Source organism: Mustelus asterias, chromosome 14 (assembly GCF_964213995.1).
Source record: "Mustelus asterias chromosome 14, sMusAst1.hap1.1, whole genome shotgun sequence".
In the NCBI taxonomy this organism is placed as follows: Eukaryota; Metazoa; Chordata; class Chondrichthyes; order Carcharhiniformes; family Triakidae; genus Mustelus; species Mustelus asterias.
The window spans coordinates 45,717,901-45,744,337 of NC_135814.1; the positions used below are offsets into that span (position 1 = coordinate 45,717,901).

The 26,437-nt window shown below is 41.0% G+C and overlaps 2 protein-coding genes across 5 annotated transcripts in view; one reads left to right on the forward strand and one right to left on the reverse strand.

The window, feature by feature from the left end:
* Window positions 1–8,700, reverse strand: part of pkp4 (plakophilin 4) — a 153,508-nt gene extending 144,808 nt beyond the window's left edge. For 2 of the 4 annotated variants that reach the window (XM_078228320.1, XM_078228321.1), the window contains exon 1: window positions 8,522–8,700. The gene's annotated coding sequence lies outside the window, so the exon portion shown is untranslated. The remainder of the gene's footprint in view (window positions 1–8,521) is intronic. The other 2 variants (XM_078228317.1, XM_078228319.1) reach the window with 2 other exon arrangements.
* Window positions 8,701–8,857: 157 nt separating this feature from the next.
* Window positions 8,858–26,437, forward strand: part of LOC144504032 (coiled-coil domain-containing protein 148-like) — a 103,511-nt gene continuing 85,931 nt past the window's right edge. The window contains exons 1-3 of the mRNA XM_078229190.1: window positions 8,858–9,004; window positions 13,189–13,248; window positions 17,444–17,565. Coding sequence (XP_078085316.1) covers window positions 13,194–13,248; window positions 17,444–17,565 — 177 coding nt within the window. The 5' untranslated portion in view covers window positions 8,858–9,004; window positions 13,189–13,193. The remainder of the gene's footprint in view (window positions 9,005–13,188; window positions 13,249–17,443; window positions 17,566–26,437) is intronic.

Here is a 26,437-nt window from a genome sequence, read left to right on the forward strand (position 1 = left end):
CTTCAATGTGATTGACTGCTTATTCTGCTTGTTGACATCACTGCTGTTGCATACCTGAAGACCCCCTTGACATGGCACCAGATTTAAACTATTAAGCATGGGGAAGTCCACAACAAAGACTGCTAGAACTTTGTGGGCAGCTCTCAGGGGTCAGCGGCAAGTGCTGTGACATCACTGCTGATTATAAAGTCTACTCATTATCACAAGCAGTTATTCCGATATGAAATAAATCTTGAATTGATACATTTGCTACAACATTAAAGGTAGCATTTCAAAGTTTAGAATCAAATTAGCCCTTGAAAGATTTAGCTCAGAGATAGGGGAAGAGCAAGAAGAAATCTATGGGTAAGAAACAATAAAGCTGCATTTATATAATGCATTTTTCAACCCAATGTCCCAGAGCACATTAAAGTCCATATATGGTATTTGCAAAGTGCTTACATGACAAAAACAGCAGCCAATATGCACAGCAAAGTCCCACAAACAGGGACAGAGTCAAAGGTATAATGCTCAAGATGGGGCCAAAGCTGGCTTTGGTCTCCCTGATGTTTAATTATAGAAAATTGCAGCACAGTCAGGAACGCACAACGGACAAGCAGTTTAACAGCACATTATTGGAGGCATTGAGAAAGATGGTAAAGTGGAGCTGGATATCATCTTACATATGGAATCTGACCTTGTGTCAGAAGCACCATGTGGATGAGGGAGAGAGCTTGGCAGAAATGCCATTGTTGGAATGCTCAGCTCTAATCTGACAGGGAAAAGTTTTTTAAAAACTACAGCGAGCAAAAGGAGGGAATGATACACCATGATAACAATCAGTGTTTTAGTGACTTTGGTGAGAGAACTTGAGTGCAAAAAAAAAATCAGGTAGAAACTGGATTGGAGCAGAGTGCATGAATTTGGTAGGCAACATGTTCAAAAATTTGAGGGGGGGGGAGGCTAATGGAACAATAGAGTCAAGTGTCTTATCCAAAGGTGAAGCCAGCAGTTCTCAATGGGAATCACAGAATCCCTACAGTGCAGAAAGAGGCCATTTGGCCCATCAAGATTATACCAACAATCCCCATAATCACCCTGCTGGTCCCCACTGACACTTGGGCAATTTAGCATGGCCAATCAACCTAACCTGCACATCTTTGGACTGCAGGAGGAAACTGGATCACGCAGACATCAGGAGAATGTGTAAACTCCACACACAGTCACCCGAGGCCGGAATTGAACCCAGGTCTCTGGAGCTGAGGCAGCAGTGCTAACCACTGTGCCACCATGCTGCCCATGGAAAGAATATCAGAAGAGAGTACAAGAAAGGAGATTGTTTTGTTGGGGACATAGGTGAAGGTGGAGCTGAGGTTAAGAAAATCAATGTCTCTGCTGCATACCTCTATGACTTTGACTCTACATGTTGAGTTGAGTTCAATACTGCGGATACACCCCCATACCTCCTGATGGCACCAAAACGGTCTCCCTCACCCACCAAAACTGATGACACCTCCAGACGCTGAAAGATGCCCTCATAAGAACAGGATATGGCGCTCGACTCATCCATCGACTGTTCCAACGTGCCACAGCAAAAAACCGCACCGACTTCCTCAGAAGACAAACACGGGACACGGCGGACAGAGTATCCTTCGACGTCCAGTACTTCCCCGGAGTGGAGAAGCTACGACATCTTCTCCAGAGCCTTCAACATGTCATTGATGAAGACGAACATCTTGCCAAGGCCATCCCCACACCCCCACTTCTTGCCTTCAAACAACCGCACAACCTCAAACAGACCATTGTCTGCAGCAAACTACCCAGCCTTCAGGAGAACAGTGACCACGACACTACACAACACTGCCACAGCAACCTCTGCAAGGCGTGCCGGATCATCGACACTGATGCCATCATCTCACGCGAGAACACCATCCACCAGGTACACAGTACATACTCTTGCAACTCGGCCAACGTTGTCTACCTGATACGCTGCAGGAAAGGATGTCCCGAGGCATGGTACATTGGGGAGACCGTGCAGATGCTATGACAACGGATGAATGAACACGGCTCGACAATCATCAGGCAAGAGTGTTCTCTCCCTGTTGGGAACACTTCAGCAGTCACAGGCATTCGGCCTCTGATCTTCGGGTAAGCATTCTCCAAGGCGGCCTTCACGACACACGACAGCGCAGTGTCGCTGAGCAGAGTCTGATAGCCAAGTTCCGCACACGAGGACGGCCTCAACCGGGATCTTGGGTTCATGTCACACTATCTGTAACCCCCACGACTTGCCTGGGCTTGCAAAATCTCACTGACTGTCCTGTCTGGAGACAATACACATCTCTTTAACCTGTGCTTAACACTCTCTCCACTCACATTGTCTGTACCATTAAGACTTGATTACCTATAAAGATTCGCATTCCAACCAGTATTTTGTAAGTTGAGTCTTTATATGCCCCGTTTGTGAACGGAACTCCCACTTACCTGACGAAGGAGCAGCGTTCCGAAAGCTAGTGGATTTTGCTACCAAATAAACCTGTTGGACTTTGATAACCTGGTGTTGTGAGACTTCTTACGGCACCAAAACAGCAGAGACAGCAGGAAACTGTAGGTCAGTTATTTTGAGTGTTGGGAAATATATTAGAAACTTTGCTAGAGGATCAGAAGCCAGAAATGGAGAATTTAAAACAATAGCCGTAATGGAGCCTTAAAAAGTCACGTTTAACCAACTTTTTTGTATTCCTTAAGTAGCAGTCACACATTAATAGAATGCCTCAGCACTCACCACCAAGCCAGAAAGTTGTTTTTATATTTTACTTATATTTGTCCAAAACAAGGGGCATGAAGATAGACACAAGAATTAGGGGGAGTAGACCATGGCTTGTCGAGCTGCTTCGCCATTCAATACAATCATGGCTGATCTTGGACTTCACCTCCACTTTTCTGCCCTTTATCCATATCTCACGATTCCCTCAGACCAAACATTTGTCCTTCCCAGTCTTAAATGTATTAAATTATGGAGCACTCACAACCCTATGGGGTAGTGAATTCCAGTGATTCACAATCCTTTGAATGGTGATTTCCCCTCATCTCAGTTCTAGGTGATCAGCCTCTTATCCTGAGACTGTGTGTTTTAGATTCTCAGATCAGCGGAAACAATTTTCCCATGTCCACCCTATCAAGCCCTTTCAAAATCTTGTAAGTTTCAATGAGATCGCCTTTCATTCTTCGAAGAGTCAGAGAAAGTAAACTCAATTTGCTCAACCTCTCATCACAAAAATCCCTCACTCCAGGGACAAATTTAGTGAACCTTCATTATATCACTTTGGATGAAAGTAGATCTTTTCATAAATGTGACAATCAAAACAGCGCGCACACTACGCCAGATGGGGTTTCATCAAAACCCTGTACAACTGTAATAAGACTTTTTTTATTCCTGCACTCCAATTTACTAGCAATAATGGTCAACATACCATTCGCCTTCCCAATTGCTTGCCATACGTGTTCATTGTACAAATATACCCAAGTTCCTCTGAGCATCCAAACTTACAAGTTTTTCACTTTTTAATAAAACCAACTCTTCTATTCTTTTAACCAAAATGAATAACTTCACACATCCCTGCATTATAATCCATCTGCCAGCTTGTTATCCACGCACTTAAACTTGTCGATATCTCTTTGCAACTCAAGCCCTTACCACAGTCTAGATGGGACAACATGATCGGTACAGGCCTGGAGGGCCGAACGGCCTGTTCCTGTGCTGTTCTTGGTTCTATACTACACCTACCAACTCCCCTTTATCTACTTGACTAAATACATCCGCAAAAAAAAAATTTGCAAAACAGGATTTTTGATTTGATTTATTATTGTCACATGTATTAACATAGTGAAAAGTATTGTTTCTTGCGTGCTATACAGACAAAGCATACCGTTCATAGATAAGGAAACAAGAGAGCGCAGAATGTGTTACAGTCATAGCTGGGGTGCAGAGAAAGATCAACTTAATGCAAGATAAGTCCATTCAAAAGACTGACAGCAGCAAGGAAGAAGCATTCTTGAGTCGATTGGTACGTGACCTCAGACTTTTGTATATTTTTCCTGAAGGAAGAAGGTGGAAGAGAGAATTAATTATGCTGGCTGCTTTGCCGAGGCAGCAGGAAGTGTAGACAGAGTCAATGGATGGGAAGCTGGTTTGCGTGATGGATTGGGCTACATTCACGACCGTTTGTAGTTCCTTGCAATCTTGGGCAGAGCAGGAGCCATATCAAGCTGTGATACAACCAGAAAGAATGCTTTCTATGGTCCATCTGTAAAAGTTGGTGAGAGTCATAGCTGACATGCCAAATTTCCTTAGTCTTCTGAGAAAGTAGAGACATTGGTGGGCTCTTAACTATAGTGTTGGCATGGGGGGACCTGGACAGGTTGTTGGTGATCTGGACACCTAAAAACCTAAAGCTCTCGACCCTTTCAACTTCGTCCCTGTTGATGTAGACAGGGGCATGTTCTCCTTTATGCTTCCTGAAGTCAATGACAATCTCCTTCATTTTGTTGACATTGAGGGAGAGATTATTGTTGTAAAGCCATGTTGGTTTGTTCTAATCATACTATGCTTTTCTAAGTGCAGTGTTAACACTTCCCCCTTTCACACTCCCTCTTTTCTTGAAAAATTGAGTAATTTTAGGATCAAATCCAATTTGATGGGACCACTCCCTGCTCCAATGATGCTGGAAAATCACAACCAGTGAATCTATTATATCTGCAGCTAGCCCCTTTAGAACCCCAAGGTGTAGGCCATCAAGCGCCAAAGATTTGTCACACTTAATTCCATAAATTTCTCCAACACTTTTTCTCTGTTGATATTAATTTCTTCATTTGTTTAGTGCCTATTTACTGTTCAGTTCTGGAACAAAACTGGTGTCTTCCGTGAACACAGTAAGAAGTTTAACAACACCAGGTTAAAGTCCAACAGGTTTATTTGGTAGCAAAAGCCACACAAGCTTTCGGAGCTCTTAGCCCCTTCTTCAGGTGAGTCTCACCTGAAGAAGGGGCTAAGAGCTCCGAAAGCTTGTGTGGCTTTTGCTACCAAGTAAACCTGTTGGACTTTAACCTGGTGTTGTTAAACTTCTTACTGTGTTTACCCCAGTCCAACGCCGGCATCTCCGCATCATGTCTTCCGTGAAGACAGACCAAACTTTTGTTCAATGCATTCGCCATTTCCTTATTCCCCATGGTAATTTCTCCTGTCTGATTCTAATAGACCAAACTGGCTAGTTTACTCATTCTATATTTTCTCCTCATCAACCTCAAAGGTTTCCCTTTGCTAGTTTATAAAACACTCCTAATCCTTAGACTCGATGCTTTTTTTTGCAATATTCTAGGCCTCTTTTAGTCTCAATGACCAGCAAATCATTTGAAACAGCATGCTGCTTCAATTGCTCACAACTGACTGACTTTTATAAGCACAGGCTGGTTGGGTACAAAGTTGTGTCCAACATTTGACGTGGTTCCGTGATTGGACAACATTTGCTGAACAATCGTGAATGTGCTCAGATTGCACTGACAACCAATATTATTGGGCACACTCGCAGTGTGGCACATTTCCTCAAGCTAGGAGATACATTAATACACAAGGCCCTGTACTTTGCAAACCGGAAGAACATGGACACACATTGTACCACTTTGAATTAAACAAAATAGGTAATAGCCATTCTCTGCTTCATTCCCCAGGGCAACACCTCAACCAGAGTCAACTTTCCTGCTTCAAATTTAAATCAAGCTTGGCAGATAACTATCAGTTAACTGATGCACTTTCCATGCCAATGCCTCTACCAGAGTGAACTACCCAACCAATCAGCAATCCCTTCTCATGCATTATCAATTGTTGTTCCCTGTATATTTGATGTTCCTGTGAATTGTCCTGATGCGTGCAAGACAAAGTTAACGCCGTCTTTTGAGATACGCAAGTAATTGGCTTTGTCTAAGTTTAAGATTTTTTTATGTGATCGATATGTCACTGTCAAATTTAAACTGGAATTCAATGGTTTTATGATCATTATTCCTTAGTGGATTGTTTACTATGACATTATTAATTAACCCCCTGATTTATCACAACAACAAATCCAACATAGCTTCATCCCAAATTGGTTCCAAAAATTACTGACCCAAGAAACTATCAAAAACATAGCACAAATGTATCTTCTAGATCACTCTTGCCAATTTGATTGTCCCAGTCAACAAGATTAACCCCCCCCTCCATTATTACATTGTCTTTGTTACAAGCTCCAATTATTTCTTGTTTATGGTATAACTACTGTTAGACTTAAACTACTTCAACCAGAGTTTTCTGATTCTCGCTATTTTAAATATTTTACCCATATTGATTTTACTTCTTGATCTTGAAGTCAGATCTCTTCGCTCAAGTCTTTATGGCATCCTTTACCACCAAAGTTATCGCTCTTCCTCCATCATTGTGCCTGTCTATCCAAAATATTGCGTACCCTGGAATATTTATTTCCCACCTTGCAACCGTGTCACTGTAATGGTGTTTAGATTCAAATCATTTACTTCTTTGTAGCATTAGTTCAACTACTTTATTGCAGATGCTTCATGTATTCAGATAAAATAACTTTTAATTACTTTTTTCCTTCTATTCCCTGCAATGACCTTATCCATTGATGTACAATTTTTGTTAAACTCTGTCCCTTCTTAGCTGTTCAAAACTATAGGTTGAATATTTAGACAGATAGTGGTGAAATGTGCAACTCTGCCACATGGAGTGATTGAAGCTCAACGAATACACAAGTGAGAAGAAAAGACAGAAATCTCATCCAACTCATTGAATAGTTGAACCAGTTTGAGGGATTAAACGGTCTACTCCTATACCTATTTATATTAGGGTAGGGTGTGAAGTAGTAATTAGTGCGAGGCAGCACTATAATCACTGGCATAACCAGTTGGGTCACATGGGTTGTTTCTGTGCTGTAGATTCTATGTATATCATCTTATTTGCTTGTGGGATCCCCTTTAAATAATATCTGGCTAGGTATGTTAAGCACAAACACTAGTACTCTGTAAAATCTGTCTTCATTTTCTTTGCTTTGCTCTCAGTAACATTTTCAACACTTCTCTAATCAGACAGTATTGAAATATTTGTTTGAAGAGCAAGTTAAATTTAGTAAGCAATTAACATTGTTCCTGCTCTCTCCCGATGCCAATGCAAATCTGCAATCTACCAAATGGCCCCTTATCCTATATACTCTGCTTATCTCTTCAGTTCCTGCAGTTTTTCACCTTTTTTGAATCACAATAGAGGCATGCAATATCTGATTTGTTTCCATTTGGGGCCAGACTTTATTCAGGTGATCCAAACAATTTGAGCTCTCTGCAGAAAAATCTAAGTACCTTGCGAGAGCAGGACAAATACAACGAGTGCAGTGAATGGGTTAAATTAACAAATGCAGCATGTTATGTCCAAACAGGCAATGATCTTCCGAAGCTCACACCTTTCTGTAAAATTCTTGTATGAATATACTCCTGTTCCACGAAATAATTTTGTGCACTTTTGACAAGTAAACAAGATGCGTGAAGATCGAGTCTGTTCCGAGTCGGGATACACCGTGAAACACTTTCATTTAAATGATCGAATTTGAATCATGCCTCCAAAATGCCTTTTGATAAGTCAATTTCAGAGGATTGTCAGGGTCAAGCTGCTCATCTAAATATATTTAATGCTATACTTTTGTTTCAAAAGATCTTTATTCCGTAGTATCAGAAATTGCTCAAATTAAAAAATAAAGATGTTTTTAGCAATTAAGAATTGTTTGTTAAACAACTAGAAGTACAACCCAGTAAAAAGTTAAACAGAAAGCACAGTCATACACAGATTTGGTAACGCCCAATTACCGCACAAGGACTGGTTTATCACCATTCACAATCAGGGATCGTATTCGACAGGCCAGTGCAGCCAATGCAGCACACACTGGCGCAAAGGCGTATTTTTTTCTTCCATAATGATGCAAAACAAATGCTCAAACCCTTCAATTGTTTTGTAATTAGTGGTCGCATTCCACGATTCCCGGACCGAAAAAAAAATACACTGAACGGGGGGGGGGGGGGAAGAGAAGAAAAGACTTTGCAAAGGGACAGGGAATCAAAACGCTGTTTATTGAAACGCAAAGCTTCGCTCTATTGTCGCCACACCTTCACTGCAGGAAATACTTATCCAAGTGAAACACTCCACACAGTTGAGGAGCACCGCGGAAAGCCATTTCAAATTAAAATTCAATGTTTGAGGGGAGGGCTCGCCTGGGCTTTTCACCCTCAAGAACAATAGAGGAGCAAATGGTCATGGAGGTCGTTTCGCCCCCCCCGTCCACCCCAAAACATGACTATGGACGTGGGAGTGAATAAAGCAGCTCCGGATCCCACTCAGCCCAAAAGCATTGCCCACCTTCCCGCTGGGTTTATGAACACCTGTGTGTTTAGCCCGAAGAAGCCTCCCTCACTCTCTCCACACACACTCACTCATACTTAAAACACTTACTGCTCCGGCTGATGGCGCCTGGATTTCGAAAAGGGGACCCATGGAAGATTTAGAGGGGGACGGGATCCCCGTTCAGGCAGCACATTTTTTTTCCTTCCTCTCACATCTTCCCCCTGACTTCGGCGTGAAGGGAAAATCGGAGCCCGATCGCCCGCTGCGTCACCGCCCTGCTCCCGGGCAACGGTTGGCTCGCCCATTGGTCAAGCCCGGCAACTAGCCTCGCCGCCATTGCCGAAACGAGCCAATCGGGAAGCGCGTACTTGGTTGCCAACACGGCGTCGCCTGTCAACAATCCTGTTCCCCCCGCCCCCAGCCCCCTCCCCCTTCCAGCGCCTCAGGAAGATGGGGAGGTGAATACAGCCACCATTGCAGCCACTTGCTCACTCACCTGTCCCTGTTTCCCTCCCCCTCCATCTCAGGCAACTGGAAACCACTTTTGGAAAAGGGTTCACCCGCAGACCGTGATCACAGCCTTCATAAGATGTGAGTTAAAAGTGTAGCAATTTAGACATTCAAGGAGGAAACATTGTAAAGTAGTTCTCCAGTGAACTGGATTTTTTTTTCTCTCTCCAAAATTTATTTCTTAACGTGGATTACTCATGTCAGCATTGTGAAACCTTGACTAAATCTTTCCGCCAAGATGTCCCATTGTGAACTTTGCCATTGATCATTTCTCTGCCATTTCTAGTGAATGGATATATACTCATTCAGCTGCAGGTATAAATTTAAAGTGAGTTTTTTCAATTCAATTCTCTGAATATTTGATAGTACTTGATAATAGGTATTAAGCAAAACTCTCAGTCTTAATTATTAGAGTGTCGATTACTCAGACAACAAAGCAGTAGTTCAACTCATTTGGATCATCAAATGAACTTCCAATTACCATATATATGGATGATGGGGAGTTGCCGGCGTTGGACTGGGGGTAGGCACACTAAGTAGTCTCACAACACCAGGTTAAAGTCCAACAGGTTTATTTGGTAGCATGAGCTTTTGGAGTGCCGCTCCTTCATCAGGTGAGCGATCGGCTCTGATTTTCCCTTCACGCCGAAGTCAGGGGTGATGTGGGAGGAATATATATGGATGACAGGCTCCTCAACTGTGTCCATTCCATTTCCTGCAATTCTAGTATCATCCCGTCCCCTCCCTCCTAGAACCACAACAGGTTTTCATTCATTCTCACCCCCTGCCCCCCAATTCAATGAATTATCATTTGCCATTTCCACCTCCTCTAGTATAATGTCACCACCAAACATATCTTTCCAACCCCTCCCCTTTCAGCATTCCAAAGGAACTATTCCCTGTGTAATATTCTGGTCTGCTCCTCAATCATACCACAGCAATGACTCATCTCACTACACGTTTTGATGCAAGCATAAGAGAAGCAACACCTGCCCTTTTACCTCCACCCTTCTCGCTGTCCAAAGCCTCACCTATTCCATCCTAGATCACACTGTGATTTATTAGTAACTCTTTCTATGTTGGGGAGACCAAATGAGATTCAATAACCACATTGCGGAACATTTCCATTCATGACAGCCTACTCCCACTCTGGTCTTTTTGTTTAAACTTTTTCAATGAAGCATAAGGTCAATTTGAGGAACAACACTTCACTTTTGGGTTTAACGCTTTACAACCATTGGGGTTCAACACAAAATTCAACAATTTCATAGCATAACTTCTGCCCCCATTTTTCTGATTGCAGATGTTAGTGATGATTCTGCTGGTCCAATTTACACCTCCTCTAAACACACCTTTTATTTTTTGTCCTATTACCACCTCCTTTTGCCTCACACAATCATCTAATTTGTCATATAATCTCTCCAACCTTCTACCTAATACAGCCTTTCCCCTTCATTCCTATCACCACTTCTCCTTTCCTTGCCTCTGTACTTGCTTCATTGGTTAGCTCAGTTGGCTGGATGGTTGATTTGTGATGAAGAGCGATGCTAACAGCGTGGGTTCAATTTCTGTACTGGCTGAGGTTATTCTCAACCTTGCCCCATACCTGAAGTGTGGTAATCCTCAGGTTAAATCACCAACCTATGGCCACCTGGGACTATAGTTTCTTTGCTTTTACTTGCTTGAAACCTGTTATATCTCTAAATTTTTCAGGTTTTGATGGAAGGTTATCAACTTGAAATGTTAACTCTATTTCTCCCACCATGATGCTGCCTGATCTGCTCAGTATTTTCTGTTTTTTCATTCAGATTCACAATATTTGCAGCATTTTGCTTTTGTCAGAGTGTTCACCTTGTGCATTTTTCTCTTATTAACTTCTGCCCTTCTTTTCCTCCTCTTGTAAAAATGCTAACTCATTGCTCAGGTGATGGTCACTTTGCAATACCTTGCTACTAGTTCAAAATGTTCCATGATAGTTTCAGGGTTAGATGGTAAATTTATTGTCACACCAACCTGCCAGGACAGCACTGTTGTACAATTGCACAAACAACCTATCAAATATCGTAAGTGTCAAATGTACTATTCTGTCAATGTTCACAAACATAATCATGTAAACTCCAAAATCTTTTCTGCAGTCCTCATGTCATTATTTAATCCTAACCAGCTGTGTTCCATTGACAACATTCCTTTCACCTCCCTGTCAGTGTCGGCATTAATTCATTCTGAAGCCAAATGGTGAAGTATGAAACCAGACACCAATCTTTTCACCTAATGCTAGATTTATTTACAGAAGGCAACATTACATATGCCTGCCTCCTCTCTAACCAACACCCAGGATCACAGCAGCCTTTTTTATATGTGCTCAAGGCACTTAAACAATGCTTGTCACCCGGTATTCTTAATCTTGCTCATGCGACTAACATCCATTAACAGATTCCCCTCTTTTAAAGTAAGACTTTTTAACATACAAACAATATTTCAAAACAAATTGAAAAAAATGAGAAAGAGAAAAAATGATTTTTCCATCTTCTATGTATCACATCATAATACAAGACATCCCTCTTCCAGGACATTCAATAATTTCTTTGTGCAAGCATTCCTTTTTGTAAATCAATCTGACAATTGCTAATTTGCTCAACCAATTTTATCTTGATGATCTATTTTCTCTCTACCATCTTTATTTTACTAGCAAGGTCATCCTTAATCTTTTTTCAGTTACCATCTTTGTTGAATGCACATTACCCCACAGGGAGTGGTCACCTACATAGCATTCGATGGGCCAAATACTCTCAAAATGCCTCTTGCATTATACTTGTTATGATCCCAGCTGATGTTAGGACTGGACAAGTTTGATCCCAGGGTGGAATCTGGCTTGATTGATCCAAACTTTTTATTTTTGTTTAGAAACATGGAGGGTGACCACTGAACAGAGTCACAGGAGTTAATTGATGAACTTTTAGCAAAAGAATAAAACATTCAATAAAGAAAAAAAGATGAACTGCACCTTCATCCCAACTATATCCTTTATAGGTATAAACCAATTCGTAAGGATAAAGCAGGTTACAAAATCTATACTCAAATGTTCACAGTCAGTACTCCAGGAGGTTGGGCTGGGAAGCAATGAGGAGGATCCTCCATTGGGAGGATTTCCCTTGTGTGTGGGAGATTTCCTGTGCCTATGGGGAGAGTATTCCCTGTTTCCATGGGGTGGGGAGGGTGGCCACTGCATCCCCGGAGGTTGGGTGTGTGGGGGGAAGTCTCTATCTGCATGTGGAAGAGATTCGTGTGTTGCCCATTGGAGATCTCAGGATTCCTGGCTGCCAGTTGTTTTCCCAGCCCCGCCCCACCAGCGTGACAGTATGGGCCACACCTCCAGATTTTTTCTGCACAGAGTGCTGGATTATCTGGAGAGAAAAGCTGGTTGTGCAGCCTGAGAGCTACATGTTGGTTTTCTTGCCTCAGCTAACACTCTGTACAGAGAATGGGAATTCTGCCCTTGGTGTCAATTTTTGTCTAATTACTCTCCTGTAAAACACTGTAGAACATTTACTGCATTAAATGCAATTTGATGTTGAGGTTGTAGCTGTTAACCCATCAAAGTTCAAGGACTTAACTGGAAATGCTCTTCGGTTGTAAGATTCACCTGTTCATTGGAGAAAATTGTTAAACCAAGTAGTTTGTCTCTGATCCCTCTCCAATATCTTTTGAAAACCTGTTTGACAAAACAGATTTCTCAATTGACTGCATAACTTGGCATTATTGGTCAAAGTTTTCAAATTACAAGTAAAGTAATGTGAACAGTAAGAGCAACAGAGCTCATTTTAACTAACAAAGACATTGTGAGTGAAAGGACAAGAAAACTATCAATATGATTGTGTTAAATGAAACAAAGAAACGGTAAATGATGTTAACATTTAGCATGTCTGTTAATTTCTGCAACAAAAACAGATAAGTTAATTAAAAGAGAAAATGCTGGAAATACTCAACAGATCTGGCAACATCTGTGGAGGGAAACAGAGTAAGATCTGAATTTAACTTTCTGCAAGTGGGTGACATTGAATAAGTTAAAATCTCAGTGTTTCAAGTCAATGACCCTTTGTCAGATTTTGAATTGTGACTTTACATGTCAAAGAATTAGTTACTTGATTTCAAAACTGAATATATTTTGTGAACTTTTCCATCAACTTTCCTCATATAGAGTATTCTAGTTAACTAAAATGATTCTTAATAATGTCTAAAACTGGTGTGAACCATTTTTCCTGCAGGAACAATGAGCGGAAGAGATCTTCGAAGGTTCATCACAAATCACAGAGCAGAAGATGCAGGTATAGTACAATAAATCTTGCTTATAATAACCCAGCCAGTTACTCAGCTTGTTAATGCTGTAACTCATGCAATTCAGATTGTGCAGTTAGGTGATCTGAGGTGGGCAATGCTCTACCATTGGTCAACAGAAATATTCAGGAAGGGAAAATCTTCCAGCCTTTCCAATTCTAACTCTGATATTTCAGTTGGTGGAGGTAGTGTGCTGCTGAGCTACACAGACAATAGGTTTCAGGTTTGAATCATAACTTGCTCTGAGTTCGCTGATCTTGAGCCAGTGACAATAAGGTGATTACAACTGGCATTAACTAGGGGAAAAGTAAGCCAAAGCTCCGAATTGCTATCAATTGAAAGGTTTGTTTTCATAGCGCATGTTGGCTGTTTCCAGGGATGCACACCGAGACAAATATCAACTGCTGCTGGAGGGTCATCAACTCAGTGAAGGACGCACTTTGGTCCACCCGAAACTTGCTGATCTTCCAGTTGAAAGATTTGTCCTCGACCGAGTGCTGCAGACTGGCACATTCCAAGGTCCAGGACTACGTGCTGAGGGACACGCTCAAGCTTGGGGCAGCCGCCGCAAAGGCACAATGGGGAAAGGCCACTGTGTAAAGCCTTTCAACCGAGGCAGACCGAGGTGCCGGTAACTGTAGAACACCCTCGGCCTGCGTAACTGTGTGCTAATCTGAAAAACAGCAGCACACAGTAAAATCTGATGTATGTACATAGTTATAAGTTTTGAAATGTAATGAATGTAATGTGTAAATAAGCATTGTATAGTACTGTAAAAACGACTTTTTTTTGCACTGTCTGTAATTATTGGATATGTCGTTTTGCAATGGCTTATTTGAGAGTTTGTTTTTAATGAGTAAAGTATATTTTTGAAATTTAAAAAAAGTATGTCGAAAAGCTTTCTAAGGTTTATTCAGATTATAAATTCTTATTTGCCTGAACTTTTAAGCCAACCTGCTAAAGATGTAGTGTAAAATTTAGTGTTGGTTTGTTGAAGTCAGTTTTAAGTAAACATAGGTGAATAAAAAGAAAAACAAAATTAGTGAACATACAAATAAGTTGCAGCCATTACTCTTGTCAAACCTAAAGCTGGCTGAATATAAGACAATTTTATACTCAGATTTTAAATTCAAAAGTAAACAACTATAAAATTGCATTTATAATAGACTAGTATTAATGGTCCTGGTTTTAATATTCATTAAGTGAACACAGTACTCATTGCCTAAGGTAAACTACTTCCTGCTTGAATAGTTTGCATTTATGTTGACCATTATGCACTGGGATTTAGCACAAAACAAATAGAAAACATGGGTAATAAAGATAGAATTGGATTCAGGAAATACTGAAATAATTTAAACACCACAGGGTAGAGAACAATTCATCAATTAGGTTGTACGTTACCATGATGCATTGTGCGCACCAACTGTTGATTTAAAGTACTATTAAATATCTGTTTTTAAAATTAATTTCTGTAGTTTTTTCTTATGATGTTATTTGCTATATTATTTGTTATGTTAACAAAAAATGTTTTCTGGTACTTACTGGTAGTTTCTCACTTAGTGAGAATCAGGAATTATTAAAGAAAACATAGAAAATTAAATTTGTTTGTAATGTCACTGCCTACATTGCAAAGTATTATGAGTCTTAATCTGAATTAATATTAGTATTTTACACAGTGTTATTTTTATTCTATCTTGACAGTAGGATTTTATGAATTTTGTTAATAACTAATAAAAGTTCAATGGATTTAAAATATATCATGTAAATCGAATAGGATAGTCCATTAAGTAGTTTAGTAGCAGCGATGCAGAGGTGCATATTTTATTAAAAGCAAAACAACATGTAATTAACATAAATCCTCACATCAGTCTGTCTGGTAAAAGGAGGAGTAAGGTTGATTAGGGATCAAAAATGAACCTATTCAGGGAGACAGAGGGCATGACTAAATGAGCACGTTGCATCCACTTTATTAAGGAAGATGCTGCTGCCAAAGCTGGAGTATAAGAGGAAGCATTTCATTCACTTGATGGGCTAAACATTAATTTTTTAAAAAAGAGGTGAATAGAAACATTGATTGGCAGAGTGTCAGGGGTTCACCTGCTGTCTAGTGAGCCAGCCAGAGACCCATGCTGCCTCTTTTCATGAAGGCCCAAGCAACCACAAACTAATTAGGCAGAGGCGAAGACAATGTAGGCCTTGCCCTGGACTCAGGACCCCAGGAGGAAGTCTCACCTACCAAAAATTGTAGGCCAATAAGAAGCCACTGGTTCTTGTGCTCAGCAGTGCCACTGAGGAGTTTGTGGCTGCTGCTGGAAGGCTAAACACTGGAGTCACTGGATTGACAGACCTGCCCACCACTAAGTTAATACCAGTGGTGGCAGGATGATACCTTTAGGCCACTTAACCAATGGCTTAATTTGCCTCTTAAGGGCCTCAGTGTGTAACGGGGAAGGGAGGTCTATCATGGGCTTCCCCACCTAGGACTTAATTCTGGTGGAGGTGGGAAGGCAGCAGCTTTCTGGCACACCTGCCTAAGTACGTGTCTTTCTCACTTCCAAGCTCGCTACCAGCGAGAACACAATATTTTGCCCAAAACGTCACCAGGATCAGATCAGATGGAGCAAGGATAATGAGGGAAGTACATGTGGAAATTGTGGAGGCATTGGCCAAAATCTTCCATTCCACCTTCGGTACATGGGTGGTGCCAGAATATTGTAGAATTGTAGATGTTATACCTTTGTTCAAAAAAGTGTACGAAAATGAACCCAGCAACTACAGTTTGACCTTGTTTGGTGGGAAAGCTGAAGAAATGATAATCTGAAACAAAGGTCACTTCAACAAATGTGGGTTAATTAAGGCAAAATGTGTTTAATTAATTTGATTGAGTTTTTTAAAATAAAGCTATGTTAATGAGATAACAGAGGATTGATGGTAATCGATGTGCTGTACATGAACTTCCAAAGACTAAATAAAGCCAAATAACAGACTTGTCAGCAAACTTAAAGCCCATGTGATAAAGGAGACAGTGGCAGCATGGATACAACGTTGGCTGAGTGACAGGATCCAGGGAGTCATGGTGAACTGTTGTTCTCCAACTGGAAGAAGGGATATAGTAGGGTTGTCTTGAGGTCAGTATTAGGATCACATAGTTTGCTGATCTATGTTAAGGCTTAGGTATGCAGGACACAAATTGATAATTTGCAGATGACAAAATTTGGAATTATTATGAACTGTGGGAAGGATAATGATAAACTCCAAGAAGACAGACTGCTAGTGGAATGGGTTGACAAAATTTAATGTGGAGAAGAGTGAAGTGGTACAAGCTGGTAGGAAGAATGAAGAGAGCAATCTAAAATAAAGGATACGATTCTAAAAGGCATACAGGACCAGGCAGACCTTGGTGTATGTGTGTATAAATCATTGAAAGGGGCATGGCAGGTCGAGAATGCATATGAGAGCCTGAGCCTTATAAATAGAGGTATAAAAGCAAGGACGTTCTTGGGAACTTTTATAAAATACTTACTTAGCATCAACTGGAGTATTGTGTTCAATTCTGGGCAACACACTTTAAGAAGTATGTGAACGCACTAGGGAGGGTGCAGAAAAGATCTACCAAAAATATTCCAGGATAAGAGACCTCAGTTGCATAGCTTTATTGGTGAAGGTGGGACTGTTCTCCTTAAAGAAGAGAAAGTTGAGAGAAAATTTGATAAGAGTGCTCAAAATGATGAGTCCAGACAGAGTAGGTAGGGTGAAACCATTCCTGTTGGTGGAAGGATCGAGAACTAGAGGACACCAATGTAAATTGATTTTCTAGAGGTAACAGGAGGAATTTTACTTTTTCGGCATAGCGAGTGGTTAGGGTCTGTAATGTATTGCCTGAGAATGTTGTGGAGGTGGATTCTGTTGTGAATTTCAAAATGAAATTAGATAACTATCTTCAGAAAAAAAATTGCAGGCCTATGACAAAAAGACAGGGGAGTGGGACTAGCTGAGTTGCTCCTGAAGAGATGGATGTGGCAGGCTGAATGGTCTCTGTATGTGCTGTAACTGTCCTAAGATGCTATATAAGGCTAAGTATTAATTGAAGAATTAAGATGTTAACCACAACATTTTATTTTGTCTTGTACAATGAATCCTGAGCATGCATTGATAGTTCTTATGTTTTTATAATTTTTTTATTAGAGAAGCTGGTAATAAGAATGATGAATGGCCTTGGAAGTCAGAAATACAAACCAATTGACTATGAACAACTTCAGGCTCTGGCTGAAGCTAAAAAGATGGCATGCCTTGATACTGATCTTAAGGTAAATCATTTTTGTGCAAAGTTAATAACAAATAATCTATATCATAGCTGGTTATTAACAAAAGATTTTTAAAAGTGTATCAGAAAATTCCTCTATTTTCTCATTGCTTAGTTCCCTATGTGGCAAGGCCTCAATTTTATCTCTTTCATCGCAGAATTACAGGACAGGCATCAATTTGTGTACCTCAGGTGACCATTTCTACACATCTCTCCACATTGACTTGCAGAAAGCAGGTCACCACCTTGCCCTTACAGCTGGGGAATTTTGCAGAATGCAGTGTTTTGGTATAGGAACTCAAACAGAAAGGGAAAAAATATCACTAAGATTGCACACCAGCTATGAAAATGTTAATTTCAAAATATATACGCTTAATCTTTGATCTGGTGGTAGCTTGCTGATTGGATTTTCTTTAAGATGCTTCTTCATCTATTATGACTGAGACGACTGTAAGAATAAAGATATATGAATATCAGAATACCAACCCTATGTAGGAAAAAAATAAATTTTATAAGTAGCATTTTAAAGAGTTTATTCTATTCACTGTTCTTCCCTTTTCTTTCTTCATCCCCATTCTCCTTTTGTATAGACAGAGGATCGAAAACACCATCAGTACCTCATGTATCACCATCCCATATTTCTAGTAAACCCTAACACCTGGGGGAGGCAATAGCACGAAAAAATGCTGTGACAAATTTTAGGGACAACTGATACGTTCCTCCCTGACTCCATAAGGCAATCAAATAAACTCCATTTGGACATGGTTAATCAAGATGCATGATGATATATAAGGAAACGAACTATTCAACCCACTTGATCCAATTCCCTTGTCGAACATTAGGGGTGATGTGGTGAAGCACAGTAAGAAGTCTCACAACACCAGGTTAAAGTCCAACAGGTTTATTTGGTAGCACAAGCCACAAGCTTTTGGATCACGGTCCCTTCATCAGGTGAGTGGGAGTTGTGTTCACAAACAGGGCATATATAGATACAAACTCAATTTACAAGATAATGGTTGGAATGCGAGTCTTTACAGGTAATCAAGTCTTAAAGGTACAGACAATGTGAGTGGAGAGAGGGTTAAGCACAGGTTTAAGAGATGTGTATTGTCTCCAGCCAGGACAGTTAGTGAGATTTTACAAGCCCAGGCAAGTCGTGGCGGTTACAGATAGTGTGACATGAACCCAAGATCCCGGTTGAGACCGTCCTCATGAGTGCGGAACTTGGCTATCAGTTTTTAAAGAGATGTGTATTGTGCAGGAGAGGATGTCCTGAGGCATGGTACATTGGGGAGACCATGCAGACGCTACGACAACGGATGAATGAACACCGCTCAACAATCACCAGGCAGGAGTGTTCTCTTCCTGTTGGGGAACACTTCAGCAGTCACAGCATTCAGCCTCTGATCTTCGGGTAAGTGTTCTCCAAGGCGGCCTTCACGACACACGACAACGCAGAATCGCTGACCAAAAACTGATAGCCAAGTTCCGCACACATGAGGACGGTCTCAACCGGGAAGTTGGGTTCATGTCACACTATCTGTAACCCCCACGACTTGCCTGGGCTTGTAAAATCTCACTAACTGTCCTGGCTGGAGACAATACACATCTCTTTAACCTGCGCTTAACCCTCTCTCCACTCACATTGTCTGTACTTTTAAGACTTGATTACCTGTAAAGACTCACATTCCAACCATTATCTTGTAAATTGAGTTTGTATCTATATATGACCTGTTTGTGAACAGAACTCCCACTCAACTGATGAAGGGGCCGTGCACCGAAAGCTTGTGGCTTGTGCTACCAAATAAACCTGTTGGACTTTAACCTGGTGTTGTGAGATTTCTTACTGAACATTAGGGGACCAGAGACAATTATTTTGATCCAACTAGCTGGCTTCAAAGGATCAAACTTTTCATTCCACTTTACTTCTAATCTTCCACAGCCACTTGCCTCTCTCTTAAAGCATAAAACATCTCAGTATCCAACTCCTCGACAACTGGGAAGGGTATTCTGCATTTATATCTTTACAGCACATTTCGCATTTAAGGATGAATTCATGTCCAGTTATCATAAAGCGTGATTGGCCACAGTTTAATTATTTCCAAACCATTTTTGAGTGCTTCTATAAGCACTCAAAAATGCACCTTTTTCCACTAACGTGAATATCCGTACCACCTTTTATCTTTCCTCAAAGCACAGGTGCCAAGTCCGACCTATCAACATAGTTGTCCTTTTTCATACTCTTCAATTCCAGGATAGCTCCAACATAGCATGGTGCTCAGATGCTGCTTACTGAATTTGTTGCCGATTTTGAGAGTTCTAGTCTGATCTGGTCCCTTCATTCACTTATATTCACCAAAACATCATAACCTCAAAACTGATTTCTCTGAATTGTGAAGGATATATATGAATAAATAGGTGGAATTTATACATATTTAGGCTATTGTGCTTTAGAATTGAGAAAGTGGACACATATTCTTTTTTTACCATTTTTTCCCAAAAGCCTTAAACTATATACATGGCCAGCACTTGCTGACGGTTTTGGTTTCGACAGGTGTTAAACAGACTCTCGTCTGTACGATACATAAAGTAACACCAGTTCTCTTCACACTAAGCAAAGATAAGAAAAAAACTCTAAAGTCATTTTTCAAAGGAACTTAAAAGCTTTTATGATGGTATCTGTCTTTATTTATTCAGGAGTCTTACCTCAGCAGATTAGAAAAACAAACTTAAAAAATGTCTTATTCTATAAAATGCTTAAAATCATTTCTATAGAAATAAAAACAATTGGAGGTAAACAGGAAGTAGATTAAGGGCATATTTCAGAACATGATGATTATATACCGGCTCAGTGTGAATAATAAAACCACTTTAGCAAATAAATAATAGAGAATAATAAGGACACATCTAAGTGGAAGAGTTAAACAAAGAAGTAATACCTATTGCTGCTAAATAATTATTTATTCCTTTCAGAACAACAGAAACATTGTAGAAGGGTACTGGGAGAACCCCTTTAATGTTTCTGCAGTTGTCGAGGAGTTGGATACTGTAAAGCAGACAGCTTTTCTGTCCAACTGCCCTAATTCAGGACTTAGGTGAAGCATTCGTTTGAATGTTGATGGATATTCTTAAATTTGTGTCAGCTGTAGCATTTTATTTTTAAAGTTTTATTGGATTCTGTATTAGAACAATGTCTATGTTTTTAATCTTTATAGTCATAGTTGTGATGTACTTATTCACTTTAAAGTGTATTGCATGTGAAATAGTTCTGCAACAAACTTGTAAATAAGTTGGGTAAAGTATAACATCTCTTTCAGTCTTCCACATGCAGTTTAAGAACCCATCTCTCTTGTATTTTCTGAAAGTGGGAAGATACAGGGCGATTCTCCCAAAAAAATTCTAAGTGCTGAAATTGTCGGAAAACTGGTGTAAATCACGATTGTTTTGTCAGTGGGAGTTCAGACAAGAATCTCCCCACTCTGTGCAATGCAGAGGTCCCAACCGTGAATATCATTAAAAGCTTGGGGGGCGGGGCCTATTCATGCCAGAGTCTGACAGTTCCGGGCCTCTGTGCATGCGCAGTGGCCCCAAACTGTCAGCCTGAACTTTGCTGGCCAGCTTGATCGCTGGCCAGCGTGCAACCCCCACAATGCTGCCCCTCCACCCCCCCATGGCCCCATCGCGGCCTCCATGACCATTCCCGGGCCAGCCCCAAACCCCCTCCTGTCCTAGAGCTCCCCGATCTCTGCGCGCCCCCACCAGCAGTGATGATCCCCCCCCCCCCCACCCCCTCCATCCAGCCACACCCCTTCCCGGAAGGCAGACCCCCCCCCAGCGGACCCTCCCATCCTGCCCTGAGAACTGGCCCCCCTCCAGTCCTCACCAATCCCCATGCAGAGGGGCAGTGGGACCCTCCCACCCCCACTGATCACTCCTAAACCCTGCCCCCTAGGCCCCAACCCAGCTGGCCCCGCCCCCTTGGCACTGCCTGATGCCTGGGCATGGGCACTTTGCTGCTTGGGCAGTGCCAGGGAGCACAGGCTGGCACTGTCAGGGTGCCCATGCCCAGGGGACACCCCCCCCACCGTTTTGACACCCTAGGGGGCCCCCATTGTGCCCCGCTTCACTCCAGCGGGGTCTCCTGCTAGTTCCCTGAAAGTGGAGAGCTACTCTAAACCCGCCGGAATGAAATTGTACTGGAGGGGTGGGAAAATTCAGTCCCAGGCCTGATAATCACACTTAAAATAGATCCAAATAAGATTAAAATCACCTACCTGCTGTTCCCGCTGGTTTCCAGTGTGGTCCCAACCGCCAGATATCTGTCGCTGGGAGATGTGCGCGCGTCGGGAATGCATGCATGAATCCCGCAAATCGGCGTACATATGAATCTCCCGGCCCGACCCGCCAAAAAATTAGTGGGTCGGAATGGGAGAATCTTTGAAGGGAGACCCCTGGACCCTTATAATATCTGGGCAGTTGTAACCTGGGCACCAAATTATTTAAGATGATATCTGGGAAAATATAATACCTGCTAATAGTTGCTTTCCTTAGAGGAGACGTGGTTCACTTTCTCTGACCCAAAATAAATATCTGTGAGAAGTTGCTACCTTGAACTCTGGTGAGGATGATTGTTGAGAGAGTGCTCCCGATCTAAGGAAGTCTGTATTTGGGGCTAGAGTTGGTCGTCATATTGTTCCATTGGATGCTTCTTTACTTTTGCTTTCTCTGAATGGGGTAAAGTTTAACCTCCAATGAGGTAGGTTGAGTGCAGGTGGGAAGTAAAAAACAAGAGTTCTCAAACCTGACCCCCAGCCCGCTTCCTTCCAGGTTGGATGGAACTGGATAAGTAAAAGGTGGCGAGAGTGGATGGGTCTACGATCTAAGTGCATTTACAGCACCGTTTGTGGGCAATGAGCAGTACAAATGTTTCCTCAGACACTCCAGAAACTAACCTGTTTACAAATTCTGCAGCTGGACCCCACAATCTCCGACTCCCCCATTACCACTACTCATGCTCTACAACCTGTGACCACAGGCTACTCATCAGCACCTTGATCTCTGTGCTCACTGAGTTATCCAGCAGCTCACCCTACCACCTCCATGATCTCTAGTTGTTTATTGCTCCCCATAAACTCCAAATTCTCCCAACCCCCTCTCACATACCCCTTCCTCCACACACCCACACCCCAGTAAATTCCAAATGTCCCACCACAATGTTGGACACCACCACCATTAGCCCATGATTGGTCCCACTTTATCTTCTCTAAAATCTGCTCGCCAGCTGCTTTCTAATTCCCCACTTGCCAATTAAGCTGGCTCTAGGATGGGAAACCTTTTGAAGACGTAGAAAATAGGTTCTACCATTAAATTCAACAAGACCTGCAAAAATCCATATTACCTTGTTTTCAATCCGCTAAACTGCCACCTCTGATCTCTTCCCAGCTCTAAGTAGATATCGGGGCCAGTTAGTAACTCATGAGAGAAGATACACTCCCATATCATTGCAAGATGTACCGCATTGTAACATCATTTCGCAAGATATACTACATTGTAACATCAGTTCCTATATAAATCAAAAGCTTTGCTATGGTCTAATAAGTTTCCTTTGTCAACTAACTCAAAAAATGCTAGATTTGTTAAGAAGGACCTGCCACATGTAACTTTATATTAATTATATTTAATCATTCCGTGATCATTAACTATTCTGCATTATTTTCCCAACTATCAATATCAGGTTCGTATATTTATAGTTCTCTGGATTATTCTACCATTCTTTATAAATTGACACCACATTTTTCTCTGAGGTCTATGACACAACTGCTTTATTTTATGATTCACTTAAGATATGCATCATCAATGACCAATTTCCTTTGCCACCTCCTGCAATACTTTGGCCTGAAGTACATTAAGATCAGAATCTTTACTCGCTTTCATTTTTGATCAGTCTTATCACATTTTTGTAGATAATTTCTAAATCAAATAGTTTTTCTTCCTCTGCCCTTTAATTTCCAACCTTATGGAAAAGGTCTAATTTGTAAATTCTATTACATATAATAAATAATTAAGGATACCTATTAGGCATTCCTTGGTTATAACTGGGAACTCATTTTTTCCTCAAAAATATTGAAAACTAGCAAATTCTATTTTATATTTTCTAAAACCATTTTCTTATTATCTTTTTTGGCTCTTCTGATCAATTTCTTCACCTCTTTTACTTTTTAAAAAAAATACTCATCTCAGCTTTAATCATACCTGCAATTTTATACTTAATGAAATCCATATTTTTATTTCTAACACATATATTGGATTCCTTATTGACCACATCTTTTAATGTTGCAATTTTTGTCTGACAAAATATATTTATTTCACAGTCCCTTAATTGAGTTTCTGAACATGATCCATTTACGCTTTGTGCTTGCCCTATCTAACAATATATAAGATTCCATCAGCTTTGGCTCAGTGATTGTACTCTCAAGAGTTCGTGTCCTACTCCAGAAACATAGACCGAGACGTTCTGCTCCCATTTGCATCAGGCATGTTCAGTAACAGGAGGGAAAATATTACAAGGCCAAAGTTGTGTTTCACGATAATGTCAAAGCAAGAAGCGATTGTCCATTCTCTCCGTCAGTGACAGACCATGTTTCCTGATGTTGAACACCAGCAACCTCATTATAATAAAATAATTATTGGGCCCATACGCTAGAATCATTCCCCATGCCAAAAAATCCATCTGCGGCGGCATGTTGTCAGAACAGCCTGAAGCACGACTGGTCTCAGAAGGCATGCACCTAGTGAGCAGTACTCCGAGGGGAGCTTGAAGATGAGTGCAACATTCAGGAGGGAGAGGATACTGCCAGGATAGTGCCAGCTTGATACAGAGGGTGTACCTGGATTTTTTTCCTAGTTTGTTAGTTGTCCGCTGGGGCAGTCTGTAAAAATGCGCTCAGATCATTAAGTGTTTGATTTGATGGCAGGGCAGGCAAATCAAAGGTTGCCCGCCCACGATACATTCTGAAACCCGTGTCTACAAGTGTTTTTTCTATGTTTCGATTTATATGGCGAGAAAAGCCACCATTGCCATCGGCGGCCTCAATGCGGCTTTTTCTGCCTGACATCGGACTTTGCCATCATCAGAGAAAATCCCGGCCATAGGACTGAATTTTGATGTCCCACTCTTATCTGGTTGCTATACTTACTATACATTCCTCCCAGGCGTGAACCTGATCACGTCATCGGAACAGGCCAAGGAAGATCATGTTCAGAAATCTGATGCAAGTATCATTTTTTGCCTCTTGTGAGATTTAGCGGCCATTACGGGATTTGCATCTGTGGCTAGAGGAGCACTAAATCGCAGCAATTGTTTTGAGTCAGATGCGATTCTTTTCAGAATGTACTAAGGTGCTTCAGATTCTCATGAGCTGCTGCTCCAGTTCCTGATCAGTCATATATCTAATTTTTCAGCCAACTAAATAATGCTACCATCATTGGTTGTTGTAAAGAAATTGTGAAGGATGTTATGATAGTGAGCATAAAAATATGTGACTCCGTATCTGTGATGACAAATCAACTGCAGGCTCTTGCAGTGAAACCACTTTCTGATTATGAAAATGCTCTCGAGAGTCTGGATTAGTGCAGCCCGTCATAGCATCAATAATTTGAAGAATCCAGTCAGTCAGTATAAGTGATTATGGCTGCTTCTTCTGAAGAAATAAATGGAATTACAGGCATGGAGGAATATTTTCCACTGCACAATGCAGCAATGCCCTTCCGTTTGTGAGATTTAACCTGCATCTTAAGATTTCGATTAAAAAGAGCTCATCGCAGAAAATCCAAGGCAGTACTTTATATGATAGACATTGATAACGCTGCTCCAATCATGAAAGTTGTTTCAAGGTCTGACTCCAGGAGATTGCACAGTTTCAGCATTACTGTCCTCATGAATTGTAATTTTTGTATACAATTTTCTTTTGGCACATCCAGGTTTTTGTGGGAGACACTTCTCTGCTTCTACCACCTTTTGCATGAATCCTAGCTTCCCTTCTGAATGCTCAGCTTTGATTGTTGTCCTGGACAAACAGGAAATGTTTATCTCTCTCTCTACCCTATCAATTCCTTACAAAATTCTAAAAGCCTCAACTTACTCCTAAAATATTCCAGAGCCCTCGCATATGTAATATCTTTTCATTATGCCTCTGCCTCTGAAGGTAGGTGGAGGTATGTTTTCATCCATGCTTGTTAGTCTGTAAGCAATATAACTCAAAATTGATGGATTTCTTGGTACACTGATAGGGTATGGCCCAAGGAAGCGAGCTGTCTTTAAAATGTGTGAATTGTTTTAGCTGCTGTTGGAATTTGTCACAGATGTCAAAACATGAACAGAGATTTCTGAGTAGGTTGTTGGATGTGGATTGGCCTGAAATCTCCTCAGTGAGTTGGAACCTCTGAATAAAAAGATTTATTTTTTCAGCTTTGTAGTTACAGAGCATCATCCAGGCAGAGCAAAAGCTCAAGGAAGAGCTGTGTAATTGTAGTTATATTGGGTTAACATGGCTAAGGTGTGTGCTCTACTGAGTGCACTCGTCACTTGTTCAACCCTTATACCCCTGGTAATATTCTAGTGAATATACATTATACTCGAAATGTGATCTAATCAAGGCTTTCTATAGATATAGCAAAACTTCCTCCTTTTTATATTCTATCTGCTCAAATTATCCCTGACCATTAATTTAGTATCTGTATACATAGGCCTTGAAATCTCTTTTAAACTTCACTGTTCCGATTTCGCCATTTAAAAAAATATTCCGACTTTTTCATTTTGGTCCAAAAGTGGTGACCTCTCAGTGACGTACATTGATATCCATTATTTTTAAATTCTT